Raw genomic sequence first — 16,037 nt, 5'->3', positions numbered from 1 at the left:
GGACATTTTTTCTAAACCACAATACCCTGTTACAACTATAGGAATATTCAAATAACCAATACATAGATCATTGTCATACCTTCAGAGAACTAGACCAATTTCTTCGGTGCCCTCCTCCAGGGCCTGTCTGCTCTTTTATAAGAGAACACTTGCCTCACAATAAATACAAGTTTTTGGTTTTTTGTTTTGTTCCAAAGAGAGCCAGTTTGGTTGTATTTGCCTATAATCCCTTACTGGAGAGACGAAAGCAGGAAGATTAGGAGTTCAAAGCTAGTCTCAGCTTATAGCAAGTCTGAGGTCAGCCTGGACTGCATGAAACCTTGTCTCCAACAACAACAACAACAAAAACGGGAGTGTATGAGTGAAATCCCAGTCAAAAAGAAAGGCGCTTTCTGCCTGGCCCCAGGCTCCTTCACAGAACCTGCAAACGGTTCTAGATCTAGAGTTTGTCTGTCATAGACTTATGCCGCGGCCACCGCCACTCTCGCCCCACAGCTCACCCATGTGCTGGCGGCTTGCTTCCTGCCTGCTTCATCCTTGGTTCTCTAAATAGCTTGGACCTCCAGAGTCAAGACCTGGCCCTCCTCTTTTACCTGAACGTTTATGTGTGCAAATCCCCTTTTCCTGTCAGTCTGGTGAACAGAGTTGGAGTGGTTTCAAGAGGAATTTTTCCAGAAAGTAAGGAGAAAAAAAAATCCAAAACAGCAAAAATGGATGGACTAATATCGGGAGTACAAATTGCTCTTTCAAGACCATGCAATCCAGTCAGGATGGTTCACTGAGCACAGCTCAGAAATCGGTCTCCCTGGTCACACCCGCTTGACTTCCTGAGTGGTCTCCGGGAAGAGTTGCTGGGGTTAGGGAACTAGCAACGCTGAGCCTGCTACTGAGTCACACACCCTCCACACACAGCAGAGGTATATTCTCTGGCCATGATGATGCTCTACAGCACAGGCCTAACTCCTGGGTTCTGTCAGTGACTTTTCCCACCGTGTGTGTGTGTGTGTGTGTGTGTGTGTGTGTGTGTGTGTGTTAGAGAGACAGACAGACAGACAGACAGACAGACAGACGCGGGTAGCCTGCCCTCTAGTGGCTTTCAATGATTCGTTGTTTTGTCTAAACAGCCAAGCATCCCGGGTGATTATACCTTTTGTGGAATTCATCTGCTTGTCTGTTTTTAAGACGCCATCTGGAACTGGACTTTAGGGAGCAGGGTTGGGACTTCAGGAAACAGGAGTTGGCTCCCCAAGACACACAGACCCTTAGACACCTCCATTCTTCTCAACTACATTCTGCTTAACTTGCTGGATATACCTCATTTCCCTTCAACTGAAGACCAGATATGAGGACATTCCCTGAGTAACAACGAATACTTGATTCTCTCTGTAGTCAGATAACTCTTACATCTTTGCAGGTACCCTTCCCAAAACAGAAACCAAGGAGTGACATCATAGAACTCAAGTCTATAGTTTTATAGAATCAAGTTTCTGAAGCTCACAGTGACAATGGCATGAGGTTAGTGCTGTGGTTCCAAGTCCTCCTGATTCTTTTCCTTCAGTCTGCTCTGCTATTGCAACTTTGAAGTGTTGGCTGCGATACTAGATAGGACCCACTGTGTCCATGACCTTCCTCCTTTTCTTTCCTTGCCTGGTGTGGCTGGGAAAAGAACTGAGTTGGCCTCTAAGTGCGTAGTCCAGGTAGAGATGAGAAGGCTCCTAAGTGTCCTCCACCATAGTCCTCTCCAACAGCATTTCTGTCCTTCATGAAGACACTGTTGGCTTCTCTTCTTCCTATGATCCACATGGACGGGAGATCAAGAGTCAGGCTCACTTAGGGCAAATGCCCTGGTTGTGAGGAGAGAATCTGATGTCATGATGATGTTGTTTTGTTCTCAGTGGGAATCCAAGTCTCCCGAGATCGTAGTTTGTTTTGTTTTCTTTTGTTTTAACAATCCCAGTGACAGAACTCTCCAGAAGCCCAGTGATAATGAACCTCTACTACAGAGAAGCATAGTCCAAGACCTACACCCGTGGGAAGGCCTGGGGACAGACAGGGGAATGGTCTGCATGCTCTTCTGGCTATCTCAGGGACAATTCAGGAGGAATCTGGAAGTTGAAGGAGAATAGAATTAATACTAGATCCTAGGTCCCTTTTGACTCTTCTGCAGAGTTTCTCAACCAGGCTCACATGTCAGCCAGCCAGCCAGATGCTTACCACCAGTTTTGGGTACAGCACCACTGAGCTGACTTCGCTGGGAAGGGACCCTAAAGTCAGGAGGCCAGGGAGGCAGTCCCCTCCCCAGCCTCTGGGTGTGGCTGATCTCAGCATCCTCCAGCCAGTCTAGCCTCCACTCCCACAGAGGCAGAGAGAAACTTCGGGTCAGGCAGAGGTCATCCCGAGGGGAGGGTGGTGAGGGAACATCTGATAAGGGAGGCAGACGGTCAGTAGAAGGTTCCACCTTTAGATCCTAAGGACCCCATTTACAGCAGAAAGCTTAGGACTGGTTTAGGGTACACCTATGCCACTCCTCCTAAATGTAACCTGGCCTCTCAGTCCATCTGTCCCAGCAGCTGCAGCCCCTGGGCCTGACACAGGTGTTTCTTTACAGAGCAGCTTGACGTGTTTCCTCCCAGACCATTTCTGGACACTTCCTTTACTAGTCTTGGGTGGCCTCTTCCCTGTGTGACGGCCACTTCTGACCTGGATAATTTTTGCCCTGTCATTTCCTGTGAGCCTCGTTGTTTTTCTTGAGGCCAAAAGGTGGAGTAAGGGTAAGATAGGCATGCAGGATCTCATGTGTGTGTGTGTGTGTGTGTGTGTGTGTGTGTGCGTGTGTGTGTGTATGTGAAATCACCTCCTGCTAACATGGAGAGAGACTGAGACATCTGGGGAACAGAATGGTCCTGGAGGTGGAGGGGTTGGGCCACCCCGCTGAATTGAACCATTTGTCCTTGATCTGTGGGGTATCTTGAGCAAGTTTAAATATCTGTCTGACCTGATGTTTCCTGGTTTGGAAGAGAAAGGTAGAGAATATTTCTCCTGGAGTTCTTACTAATGCATAGGAAGCATTCCCTCCAGTACCTAGGACATATCAATTGTTCAGGAAAAACTACCTTTCCTCCTTTTTGAGATAAAATCTTACTATGTAGCTCAGACTGGCATGGAATTCATAATTTTCCTGTGTCATCTTCCCGAATGCTGAGATTTCAGGCATATGCTACCCACATCACTAACACTAATAGGTTTTTTGAGACAGGATTTCTCTGTGTAGCTTTGGAGCCTGTCCTGGTACTCACTCTGTAGACCAGACTGGCCTCAAACTCACAGACATCTGCCTGCCTCTGCCCCACAAGGTTGGAAGTAGCTTCACCACTGCCTGACAATACGAATTGTTCAAGTGACTATGAGGGCAATGAGGGACAGGAAGCCTTGACTTAGGGAGAAAGGGAGCTGCGTCCACTCTAAGGGAGGCAGGTGGCCCCACATACCAGTGAAGACACAGTCAGATTCGCTGGGCTCCAGACCAAAACCAAAGCTATCCACAGCCACTGCCAGGGCACGGGCAAAATGAGCGTCTGCAAGGAAGGAGCCGTCAGAAGAGCTGACCAAGCTGGCCCTGGCGCTGGGAGCATTATCCTCAGAAGCTGAGCCCCAGCCATTGGCCAGGGAGCCCTCGCTGGGGGTAGGGGTGGGGCAGGGCCGAGGTGCGCACAGTAAGTTCCCAACCTCAGACCTCACCCCCCCACCAGCTCTGCCCATGTCTGCCAGTCCTGAGGATGTTGGGATGCTGATATAGCCATAGGTTGTTGGGGGCGAAGGAGCTCTTGGCATAGGCGATACACTGTTCCTAAAAGGCAGAAATGGGAGACAGTACACTGGTTAAGGCACAGCAGCAGGGACAGGGCAGTTGAGGCAGGTTTGTGTGCTCCCCAGTACGCTTAGTTTCCATTCACCTGGGATCCTCACCTGGGTGTCTCCTCCCCATCACTGAGCTCCAGGCACAGGGCCACCTCCTCGGGGGTGAGTACACTGTCCTGATCCTCCTCCAAGGATGACAGTGAGGAGCTCGACAGGTTGCTGGAAGATGGGCTGGGACAAGAGAGAAAAGAAACCTGGGGGCTGGCAGGCCTGGAAGAGTTAAGGATGGAGAGAGGTGCTGCTGGCCGTGGATCAGAGGAGGGAGCTTGGGGCTTCTCCACACACCTGGTTAAGGGACAAGAGAGAGATGGCAGATTAGCTGCTGTCATTCATTCTGTCATTCTTCACGTCCACATCTCATCCCAGGCACACGCCCCACACCCTCAACATCCCAACTCCATTTCCTGACCCATGTCTCTTACTGGGTCTGTGGATCGGGACTGGGGGTTCCACAAGGAGAAAGGGGTGTCGGAGGAAGTGGACGAGTTGCTAGCTCATTCGAGTTGCGTTGAAGTTGTGTTCCTGGGGCACGCCAGGCTACCACAGTTCGGGGGACGACTTCTGGGGAACAAGACTTTGGGCCTGAGAACAAAAGAATCTCCAAAATCTCATGAAGTCCAGATCCCAACCTGCTCAGACCTGGATTACTGCCCAGCCCACTTAGCTACACACTAACATATACACACATGCACACATACACACACACACGCACACACACACACACCATACCACACACATACCACACTTACACACACCACACACATACACACCACATACACCACACACACACATGCACACACACTACACATACACTACACACCCACACCACGCACCATACATGTGCACACACACATCACACATGCACACTATACACACACACACACGAGCGCGCGCCACAACAGAACCCAAAGGGGCTGGACTGGTGGGCCTGAAAACCTGCCTTAAACCCTCACTTTTCCCTTAGGGATCCCCTCTCACCTGGGCTCTGCGAAAGGTTCTTGGAGACTTTGCTTCCCAACTCCCAGGCCCAGATTTCCATGGGGTGGCCACCCCGGAGCAGTGGGGAGCTGTTGGCTTGGTGCAGCTCTGCAAGGGAAAGATGGCTGTTATAAACAGTGAGAGTAGGCTTTTCAGACCCCAATCACAGGCCCTTTCTTTAGCCCGAGTATTCACCCAGTCCTTGGGACCTTAAATCTTCGACCTCTCTGCCCCCATCTTTCTCCAGCCTACTAAGCTGGAAAGAGCTCTGAGTGTTTTGCTGTGTGACCTCAGTGAAGTGCATCAAGCTTTTTGAATGTCAAGTTCATTTGTAAGCAACCACTCTGAAGGATGGTGTTGAGGATTTAATAACAACAGATTGTAAAGCTCCTGGCTCCAGAAAGATGCTTCCAAAACCAGCTCTCTTTTCTTGGACTGTGTGCATTCCAGTTTTCCTGATCTCTGTTCCCTCACACTGCTCCTCTCCTCCTCAATCTCCCCGTGAACACAAATATCCCTCTTCTTAGAGAGAATCTTTTGACAGTGTTCATTTCTCACATTGCCTTGTCATGAGATACTTGACTGTTTCTTGACTGGGGAGGTGGGAAGATGGGAGCAAGGTGAGACAGAGCCAAGTGAAAACCTCATCCTCAGACTAGGAAGCCCCATGGCAGAACTGGATGCTTCCGATGAAATGGCCGTAAACATGATGGTGTAGCTCAAAGTAGGGCACGTGCTTAGCGTGTATGAATCCCTGGGTTCAAACTTTAGCATCAAAGGGGAAAAAGAAAGGAAGGAGGGAGAGAAGGAGAGAGAAAGGGAAGAGAGAAATAAATGGCTGTAGAAAATAATTCATCTTTTTCTAGAACTGTTAACGTTCCTAGAGAGATCATACATTTCGCTGAAGTCCTTGTGGCTCTCTGCGCAGGAATTTTTGTTTGTTTGCTTGCTTGGTTTTTGAGGATTAAATCTAGGGCCCAGTGCCTGCCAACTGCTGGCTTCACTGAGTTTATGACCCCATCTCTTTCTAGCTAGCATTTCATTACCACTCAAGATAATGCAATAGCCCCGAACAAAATGGGAAAGAAGGGCAGCTTATTAATATTTACAGCCACAGAAAAGGGTCCGTATTAATTACTCTTAATCCACCCTTGTCTTTTCACTGAAGTTGGGTTTGATCTGCTTGAAAACAGCATCTGCCAAGTCTCTCCAAGCAGTTCAGAAAGTCCGTCCGACGGCAGGCAGAGTGCTGTGCCATGCTCTGCAGGGTGTCACCTGGGAAAACAGTCTCCAAAGCAGGGGCCTTCCTAAGTGATTCCCAGAGAAGTCGGTAGCCTTGGGAGACAGATCCCCTGGCTTCAAAGTTCAGCTCTGCACTTATTTTGGAATTTTGAACAAATTACCCAATATTCTGTCAACCTTTTCCTCTCTGTAAATTTAGAGAAGCCATGTCCACCTCGGGGAGCAGCTGGGAGTAAAGAGTTAAATCCGTTCCAAAAGTATTACAGGTATCTCTTCTTATTACAGTGGACTGGACCCAGCATCCCTCTGCGAGTCCAGAATCTGTGGATATACACACTGCCCTCTAAGAAGCTAAGTGAGAGTCAGGGCCCAAGCAAATCAGTGTATAACGTGTGAGGCACAGGTTCTGGAAAACCTGAGGCTTTTCCCAGCTCTGGTGACCTTAGGCCAGGCTCCAGTTTGTTGGTCAGCACAGATGGAGTTCGTAAGAAGGAAACCTGTGTGCCTAATGTGTCTTGTATCCACCACACCTGGCATGCAACGGTGCTTGTTAAACGTTCTCTAAGTCAACTTGACTGCAGAGCCAAGGCCCACTGCTGTAGAGAAACGCCGTGGTGAGGGTACACCCAGCTGAGTGCTCCGTGGGTGGAGTTAGAGGTTTGTGTCCACTGGGAGATAACAGGAGGTTGGGGATCGTGCTCAGCCCTCACTCAGCTTAAGGTCAGCGTACCTCTCCTTAATCCCACCCCATCTGTCCCAGAACATGGCTTTTCTCACCACTCTTACCTTGCTTCTTTTTGGCTTTCCAAACCTCTACAGGGGCCAAAGACATGCGCGGGGAATAGAGTCCCCTGCGGCTGCAGAGACTATCTGAGCTGGCCCAAGGGCTGGAAGTTCCGGCCAACTTGGATGGAAGGCGCCTAGCAGCCGGTGTCTGGGGGCTTGGCCGCACTGGAGGGCTGGAGGGTTGCTCAGCGATGAGGGAGCCGTAAAAAGTGCTGGTGTCGGGAAGCAGGGGCACACCAGGGCTCCGGGGGTCCCAGGAGATCACTGCCATAAATGACACAAAAGGAGTTATGGTGAGGACATTGCACTCCGTCCCCCCCTCCATCCCCGAGGTCCCTTCTCAGGAGGCATAGTCACAGGAGCGCCTGCCGTCCAGTGGGTCCCTAGGGTCCACTCCCAGACGACTGCTGAGGCTGCTGCTGCTGCTGAGGTCTCGAGAGCCGGAGGTGGAACGCCAGGTGTCTGCCAGCCATGGGGAGTCACTGTGGTCCATCCTGGGGTAGTGGTGGCGGGGGCGGGGGCAAGGCAGAGAAGAATAGGAATCAAATTAGTTACGACTTCCAGTTTGAGGACAGCAGTGGGAGAAGAAATGACAGTGTTTGCTTCCCAGCTTAGAGCAGCTTCTCAGCATTTTGAGGTCCCCCAAGGTCCTCTGATCTGGTGCTCCTGATCTTTTTATTTGAGTTGTCCAGAGCTGGGGAGGGGGTCTTAGGAGAGAGACAGTTAAGGATACGGAGATGAAAAGAACAAAATAGAGCCAGGCAAACATGGACTGGAGATCCCTACCTGCCATAGTTTAGCTGTACAATCAAAGGAATAAATCTATTAGTCTCTCTGAGCCAGGCTGTTTCCTCAACTGTTAAATAGCAACAAAGAGCGCCTTCATATAAGACTGGTGCTGTGAGCTGAGCCAAGGAAATTCTAAGTCCCTCTGCTGGCAGAATAGAAGTTTGCCGTGGTGATTGTTGGTTTCCAGAAACCTGAATAATCCTTCAAGAGCAGCGACTTTGATAAAACGACTTCTCTGCCTAGAACCTTCGGTCACTCCCTCTTTACCAAGATAGAGTTCAGACGCCTGCCGTGGTATCTCCTATGCCATGGTGGCTTTCCAACCTTGTCCTCTGTTCTGATTCCATATATCCCAGTCAGAACTACAGTTTATGTTTCCCTGGGAATAGAGCAAGTGATTCCTCCCACTCCACACTCTTCTCCATAGGGTATGCATGGGCTCCTCTTTCTTTGGATTCTCTAGCCCCCTCCCTGTGTCTGGGTCATACAACACATCCAATTCCAGGTCATTCTCCTGCCTGTCTCCGCCTGTCTGCCAGTTTCTGGTGGGTGGAGACTATTCCAAAGGAATGGATGAACTGATCTGAACAGAATTGTTCTTGAGAACAAAGGAAGCAGTCCCAGGGAAACAGAGCTGACAAAGTTCAGGAGGCAGGAGATAACTGGAAGAGAGAAGTCAGAGAGAGAAAGGAAAAACTCAAGCCATGATGCCAGGCAGCCTGGAACCTTGTTGAATGGAACCTGGCAGCCCGGGGGGCCCAATGTATCCAGTTAACAGTAGGTACTCAATAAATGCTTCTTAAATAATTCAGACCCAGAGCACAAAGACTAACGAAGTTGACAAGGAGAAGAAATGTTTTCTATTGTGAAACACAGTCAATGTTGTGTGTGGGGGAGGGGGCTGTAGGGAGAATGGCTTTTTGTTTGTTTTATTAGAATCTCGTCTCATGAGTACAGACTAGCTCTGGTAATCAGGCAGTTGGAGTCGAGGTACCTATTGTTTGGCCCTGGTTTGGAACAATGAGTTAAGGATCTATGACCTTAACTGATCGCCCCCTGCCGGAAGTGTACAGCTTGTGCAAGACAAGTGGATGTCTCAAGAGACAGACAATATACAGAATGCAAACACACTGTCAGGTAGACACTGGGAGCACAAGGGAATCAAGGCACTAGAGCTGGCCATCTCCTGCCAGTTACGAGTCACTTAACAGCAGGAGTAGAGAGAGTAGGCGACAAGAACAACAGCTAGGTGGCCAGGAGGTCAACTGTGAAGCCTTTGGCAAAAACATTTAGGTTTTATGATTCAGGTTGCTCGGTTGCCAAGGGGTTACAGTGAAAGAGAGTCATTGTCACACAGAGTCCAGGAGGGCTTCAGGTACGAGGATCCTAAGCTGCCTGGTAGGAGGGTAGACTGAAACGCCATCCAGTTCTCTGCTGAGACTCCACTCACCCTGACCTCTCCGCCCTTCCTCGGGACTCCTTTGTGGCCTCTCACCTGTGTTTTAAAATGGCATCCTCACTGGTGTATCTGTACAGACCTGGAAAAAATGGGAGAGACAGATAAACGAAGATCCCAGAGTCTTTCTAGAGATCAAAGCCCCTGTGCTATTCTGTCTGGACCCAGGGAGATCTATACACACGGGTTCTCCCCTCTCACCTGGGCCCAGGTGCACCCGAGCTTTGCGGCGTCTGTAGATACACACAGCAAGGCCTAGTAGCAGCAGCCAGAGCAGGACAGCACCACTGGCAATGACTTCTGGCCGTCTCAAGGTGGCCCTCAGCTGATGCAGGGTCCAGAAAGCATGTTTACTGGGGTCTCGAGCTGACTGCTCCATGGCCTGCTCTGTATGGGAAGTGGAACTCAGAGAGAGGGCCAGTGGGGCAATGGGGGACCCAAAGACAAGAGAGAGGAGCTGGAGGTGTAACAGGAACAAAGACAGGAGGATGACATGGGGGCTGAGGATATGGATAAGACCTTTCTCTCACCTAAAAAGAGGCAGACAGGGCTACTGGGCTCTCCGGCCCCGGCACCAGTGACTGCAGCCACTTGTACACAGTAGGAGCCTGGCACTCGTGTGGAGATCTCCAGCTGGGTCTGTTCACCCACGACAGTCCAGTTGGCAGCGGGCAGTGAGGTATTACCCAGGTTCCACACCTGGGACACAAACGAAGGTGAGCCACTGGCCCTAGGACCATCTACCAGCAAGTCCTTCATCTGCAGATGGCTGTGCGGTCCTCCTACGCCTGACATCTTCCTGAGGACTGATCAACAAAACAACGCCACAGTCCCTATGCCTCCTCCTCTACCAAGTGAGAGACTTCTTTCTAGATGACAGAATGGCAAAGATAATCTGCCAAATGTACCCAGGACCAGTGGTTCATGGTGCTTTCAAGTGACCTTGAGGTTTGCTAAAAAAAAAAAAAAAAAAAAAAAAAAGTACCACGCTCAGTTTTCACTTTCTGATTCAGGGTACCTGGGAAAGGTCCTGAGAGTCTGTCTTCCTAACAAGTTCCCAGGTGATTCTTTTCTTGCCAGTCCAGTATACACACGCCTGCTTAAAGACTCAGGTCTGACCCAGTTTAAGTTTTGATTTGATCAAATCAGCCCAACGTTTGATTTCTGTTCTGTTTCTTCCATCTATGACCATAATCTGCCTTTCCATGTATAAACTGGAGGTAATAACCTAGGCTGTTGGTGAGAAGCAATGAGACAACAGCTTATAAAGCACTTGGCAAGATCTGGCGGACTAAACAGGCCCTTTTACTTGTGCTCCTCAAAAGCAAAATTCCTTCCTTTTTTGGGGGGGGGGGCTCAGATGCTGTTTTGTAGTGACCAAAGCAAAGATATGTGGGACTCGAGGGGAGAGGAGTATGCTGGTCAGCATCATTTTGTAGAGACTACCTGGTAGCCACGGATAACGCCATTGTGGTTTTCAGGAGGTGGTGGAGCCCAGCTCACAAGGATGCTACTATTGCCAGGCTTTAGGGTCACTTCTTGAGGTGGGGCACTGGGCACTGCAGAAAAGGAAGAGACAGAACGGCTAAAGGAGAGGACACCATGTGATGTCAAAAATGGCACTGGGGGGATGGAGAATCAGAGTTCTACAAGGAATGACACTTCTTACAGCTGTTTGCTTCACCATGCAGAAAAGAAGTCCCCTCGACACCCACCCCTAGCATGTCCCGATGGGACTGGGATAGATGAGAACCTCCCCACCCCCAGTGTCAATCAGGCTCCTTCCCTGACCTTGTTCCGGCACCCTCAGGAGCAGCACATTGCTATCGGGGCCTCGAGCCCGGCCAGTGGACGGTCTCACTTTGAACTCGTAGTCTTGGCCCCAGCAGAGGCCCCCAAGCTCTGCATTCTGCATGCCACCCAGAAGCACCTCTGTCCATGGAGATCCCTGGTCCCTGGGGGTCTTCTGGGCCCTGAACAAGGCTGTGTAGGACTCAGCAGGCGCAGCAGGGCCGCTCACCTGGGAAGAGGTTGGAGTAGGGGTAAGTGCTTGGGGAGTTTGTGAGAGCACTCATCTGAATGGGTTCTCACTTCCTGGGTCCTCTGTCTCACCTTCCAGCTGAGCCACACAGTTGGCCCAGGCTTGGGGCCTTTCACGGGTTCTGGGTTCAGCAGGGTCACGTTTTCCAGTTGGATGCGAACAGCCAGAAGTTCCAAATATTCCTTGTGGTTCTGTGACTCTGTAGAGGAACACGAGGGTGGGATGGAGGAGAGGAACATACCTTCATCATGGACAAATTTGTCCCCCAGATCAGGTCTAGAATACTCCTGTATCCATTCTAACCTCACACAGGGAGGCCTCACCACTTGGATCCCAATCCTAGGTTGAGCCCCATATACCCAAACTGACCACCTCACAAACTGGAGTCCCCTACCTTACCTTGGATGTTGTGTGTGGTTTTAAGTATATGCTCATATGTTTGCACTTGGGTGAGTATGCATATGGAAACCAAAAGTTGACAATAGAGTCTTTATTATTGCTCTCCTTATTGTTTTTTTTAATTCTTCTTCTTTGAGACAGGATCTCTCATTGAGCCTGGATTTCACCACACTAGACTGGCTGGCTGGCTTCTGGAACCCACCTGTTTCCACTCCACCCCAGTACCTGGATTATAGACACACCCTGACAGGCTCAGCTTTTATGTGGGCACTGGAGATCTGAACTCAGGCCTTCACATATATGAAGCAAGGTCTTGACCCACTGAATTATCTCGTGAGCCCTTCTGTTGGCTCTCAGCTGACTCCTGTTCTTACCCCAGACAGACACCCTGGCTGCTCGGCTCTCCCGTTGTCCTGCACTGTTGGTGGCCATACACATATAGGTCCCTGTGTCATTCTTCTCTGCTCTTGCCACCGTCAGGAAACCCCCAGCCACCTGTCGGTACAGATACTCCGTGAAGGCTTCAATGTGAGGGAAAGCTCAGAGGCTGGAGAGCAACCTGAGGTCTCATTGCCCTCCCTTCCTCAGACCTGCCAGAGAGGACATGCCCCTGGAGAGCAGGTCGGTTGCTTGGTGTGCCCAGGACATGATGAAGTATGGGAAAAGCAGTTCCTGGGAATGGGCGCTTCACTTACTGTGTGCTTCCCTGGCTGTAGGACCAGGGGTCTCCCATCTTTCCACCATGAGACCGAAGGATTTGGGTAGCCCCAGGGTGGCCGACACTCAAGAACCAACCGCTCACCCACCACGGCCACTGTGTCCCGAGGCTGGATCTGGAAGTCCTCCTGGAGGACTGTTAGAAGGACATCAGGTCAATAGAAAACATGTCTGCCCTCCCCCAAGTCCCTCTTTGGCATCTCCTATCTTGCTTACCCCATTCTACTATACCAATTTCCTTGGCCTTCTATGTCCAACTTAACCTAGTTCTCCCTCCCAAGGACACCCCCCATCTCCGCCAGGCCAGGCCTCCCTTTACATATTTCCCTGGACACGAGCAACTCAACCTAGTTTTGCTTCACCCTGGGCCTACCCTCCCAAGCCTTACCAGTCACAGACAGCCTAGCACCCCGGCTCACGGCTGTGCCCAGCCGGTTGCTGGCCTCACATGTGTAGACACCCAGGAGTGCTGAGAGGCTGTTCTGGTCATCTTGGGGCCGTCCATGGACAGCAGGCCAATGTAGCAAGAGAGTCCCATCAGGCAGAAGGTAATGTAGGTCTGGGGTCGCCATGCTGAGGGGCTGCCCATTCAGCAGCCAGCGGATAGTGGGAGGCGGTTGGCCCGAGGCTCTGCAACTCATCGTGGCTGGGCCAGAGCCCTGAAGTAGTTGGTCTTGGGGGTGAACTAGGATCTGAGGTGAAGATTCCAGAGCCTTGCCTCCTAGAAGGGAGAGACTCCTTGAACTGCACCCTTCTGCGTCTTGTGTAGGAGTCTGCCCGATTGGCTTATATTACCGGACATCTATTTCCAAATAGCGAGCGGGAGGGGAGAGGGTCAGCGTCCTCAGGCCAGCGTCTACACAGCTGTCTCTGTGACACACAGCCATGCCCATGCCCACACCCCACCACCAGTGTCGTCGTTATTCCCAGTGCTAATGACAAGAGATCCTCTTTTGTTCTGCTGGCCTGGGATCCAGGCCGTGAATCCGGCCAGGAGTCCAGGAGCGTGGGCTAGAAGAGGGAGGGCCCCACTCACCCACGATGAGAAGAAGCAGTAGAGGCAGAGGCCACCTAGTCCCCAGGAGCCCCACTCCTCCAGAGCCCATGGCTTCTCTCAGCTGCTTTCCTTGTCCCACGCACTTTGTCCCACTGCTCTGAGCTCACAGCAGTAAGGGAAGGAGGGGAGGGGTGGGTGGCGGTAGTTGTTTGTGACTGAGACTCTGTCCCAGTAGGGAAGCGGCTTTGAGGAAACGGATGCTTCCTGCCTGGCCCTCCGTGCCTTAGAGAACTGGGAGGAGACCAGAGGTGAGAAACTCTCCGACCTCTCACTAACTTCGGCACTAAGGGTTACCTCACGTCTGATTTAGGGTTTCTTAAATGAAATACTCACACTGACCGTAATCGTATCCACACTCTTACTCCTCCAACCCCACAGCTCTATTTGAAGTTTATGCTTAAGTTTTGGTCTCTATCCTTTTCCATTAGACAACCACCTAATAGGGAGATGAGGATCAGAGGTGGAGTCTCACATAGAGGAGTTAGGAGCTGAAGACAGAGTCCAAAGGGGTTGCAAGCCAAAAAATCAATGAGGAAGGGGAGCAGTATGCATTCTTGATCCATTCACTAGGAATTGAGCCTCAGGAAACTACAACACAGGAATGACCCAGAACCTTAGAAACAAGGTGTGAAAACCCCATGGACTGTGTCTACGTTTTTTTCCCCAAAAGATTTGAAAATTAGTTCTGTGGGGTCTTGGGCAGATTCCTTCATCCTCAAAGTCAATTCCCTTCTCTGTATATTGGGAATATTAGTAATAGATCCCACCTTGAGATCTAGAGTAAAAATGGAACGAGATTAGACATAAAACTACTTAACCCAGACAGTGTTGACACGTGAGTGACAATCCATTTGGCTGATTTTTATGCACATCCCATCACTGAAGCTGTCTGAAGCATCATCAGCAGGGCTGAGTTTCAGCCCTTGCAAAGATGGTTGGAATGAAGCCTTCTCAGCATCTTGACTGACCGAACACCTCTCCTCTGCATCTACATAAGCAAACAAGCTTTGTGGCACCCAGATGACTAGGTTGGCCCCTCCCTAAAACCCAGAGAGGCTGCTCTCTTCTCAGCCCGGCTCCTGTTTACCAGTCTCTTCCTTCCAAATCTGGAATCTCAGCCATTTCCTAGAGCTGTTCACGGAAGGCCAAGGCCAGGCTCTGGGCCTCAGCGGAAGAGTGTCCAGCCTTTGTTCTCAATTGTTCTGGCCGGTTTCTCTGGAGGCCCCTAACCCAGCTAACCCTTCTCCCTTCCTCCCCCTCCCTACTGAGCTTCAGGGTCAGCTCCAACCCTAACAACTGACCAAGCAGAAGGCTGCCTTCGCTGCTTCCTTTCTCTCTCCTGAGACAGACCAAGACTGATTAAGATAGAATCTGTGAAAGAAAATGCTACCTTCTCAACAAACTGAGTGATTCCACAGGCTACAGAGTGGATGGAGTAGAGGCAGAAGGATAGGGATTGGGGTCGGAATAGGACGTGCGATTTCAGAAATGCAAGCGTAGCAGGTGTGGTGGCAGGCACATGGCTGTACTCGCACCAAACAGGGGATCATGAATTTGAGCCCAGCCCAGGCTGGACCCTGTCTGCAAAACAACAACAAGAAAACTGCAAAATAAAGAAAAAAATAAAAGGAAACACTAAGGGCATTCGCCAAGTCTGTGACTTCTCTGTGGAGGGTTTATAGGGGCAAGGTATGTGTGAGGTCAGACTGATGAAAAGTACATTTATATGGATGAAGTCAGCCAAAGATTAGATAGGAAAGGGTGTGACAGGCAGATTCAATGAACCCACAGCTAACCTGGGATTTCCCAAGTTCACAGGGTGCAAGGGTGGTTGAGTTCCACCAGCATGCCATCGGCAGCAGTCCTTTTCCAGCCAAGTTCTCTGCTACTGCTCCAATATCAAGTTGATTTGATTCAGTTTCTATAATCCGGAAAGATGGTACCTATCCCCCCCCCCCCAAAAAAAAGAAAAAGGTCGGTCTCAAAGGAGCTCAGAATTATTCCCTGGCCTGTGCTCAGTTGAGTAGAATGGTCAAGGGAGCACGGGATGGAGCCAGAGTCTGTGGCAGCTGAGGAGTGGCCGCTACCTAGAGGCATGTCCTGTCCCATGATTACAGCTGCTTTTGAAACAGTTTATTATCTCTTCAATATTCTAAAGGGCCACCTATTGAAAACTGAAGAGGTCAGAGGGAATACTGACTATGAGTCCTTCCTGCAGGACATTAAGATTCCAAAGACATCCAGGGAAATTCGGGGATGCATGCTCATTTCCAGCAACCTGGCAGTTTAACACTCCGATTGTCTCATTTCCACCAGCTAAGGAAGAGCTGACCACATGAGTCACGGGTTGAGGTGGATGCATGGGAGCCAGCTCCTGTTTCTATTTTAGGGAAGTTTACTGCTTTAGGGGTCTATTGACATGCAAGCCCAGTGACCAGTTTGACTAGACCTTCCTTCACCTCTCCTGCTAGTGATTTGTAGCGACTTTCTCTTGGCTGTTTGAAAGAAAGAAAAAAGAGGAAAAGGACCAGGTGCCCTTCCGAGTGGCCCTTCAGAGCAAATTTCTCTTTCTGCCTCCTGCTTCTTTGTGGTGTTTTATACATGTGCAGCTGGGACTCCTGCCCAAGTTGTCAGGGTCAAAGAGCAAACTTAGG

General features: G+C 50.3%; 1 protein-coding gene across 2 annotated transcripts; it reads right to left on the bottom strand.

Annotated features, from left to right (window-relative positions):
• Positions 1 to 1,148: 1,148 nt before the first annotated feature.
• Positions 1,149 to 13,513, bottom strand: Robo4 (roundabout guidance receptor 4). Of its 2 annotated transcripts, none has more exons than XM_057768456.1 (18): positions 13,363 to 13,513; positions 12,715 to 13,047; positions 12,305 to 12,462; positions 11,984 to 12,104; positions 11,282 to 11,409; positions 10,961 to 11,189; positions 10,616 to 10,728; positions 9,700 to 9,868; positions 9,371 to 9,556; positions 9,209 to 9,251; positions 7,282 to 7,418; positions 6,925 to 7,188; positions 4,897 to 5,004; positions 4,341 to 4,500; positions 3,967 to 4,203; positions 3,489 to 3,847; positions 2,215 to 2,421; positions 1,149 to 2,105 (listed from the first exon to the last, which is right to left on the bottom strand). In XM_057768456.1, exons 1-18 carry the CDS (start codon positions 13,430 to 13,432, stop codon positions 2,095 to 2,097), a joined length of 3,033 nt encoding a protein of 1,010 aa, XP_057624439.1. In that variant the 5' UTR covers positions 13,433 to 13,513; the 3' UTR covers positions 1,149 to 2,094. The 2 variants fall into 2 exon arrangements, with proteins under 2 accessions (XP_057624439.1, XP_057624440.1); XM_057768457.1 differs by having other exon boundaries at positions 4,341 to 4,479.
• Between the last annotated feature and the right edge of the window lie 2,524 nt (positions 13,514 to 16,037).

Source organism: Chionomys nivalis, chromosome 4 (assembly GCF_950005125.1).
Source record: "Chionomys nivalis chromosome 4, mChiNiv1.1, whole genome shotgun sequence".
NCBI lineage: Eukaryota > Metazoa > Chordata > Mammalia > Rodentia > Cricetidae > Chionomys > Chionomys nivalis.
The sequence above is the reverse complement of the archived record's forward strand: the minus strand, read 5'-3'. Positions and strand labels throughout refer to the sequence as shown.

What these genes read in the sequence shown, in the direction of transcription:
- Robo4 (XM_057768456.1), bottom strand. Translation starts at nt 13,432, where the DNA reads ATGGGCTCTGGAGGAGTGGGGCTCCTGGGGACTAGGTGGCCTCTGCCT. An exon ending in ACTGGACGGCAGGCGCTCCT is followed by an intron (nt 7,189 to 7,281) that starts GTGACTATGCCT and finishes CATTTATGGCAG; the next exon opens with TGATCTCCTGGGACCCCCGG. An exon ending in GAACCTTTCGCAGAGCCCAG is followed by an intron (nt 4,501 to 4,896) that starts GTGAGAGGGGAT and finishes TTTTGTTCTCAG; the next exon opens with GCCCAAAGTCTTGTTCCCCA.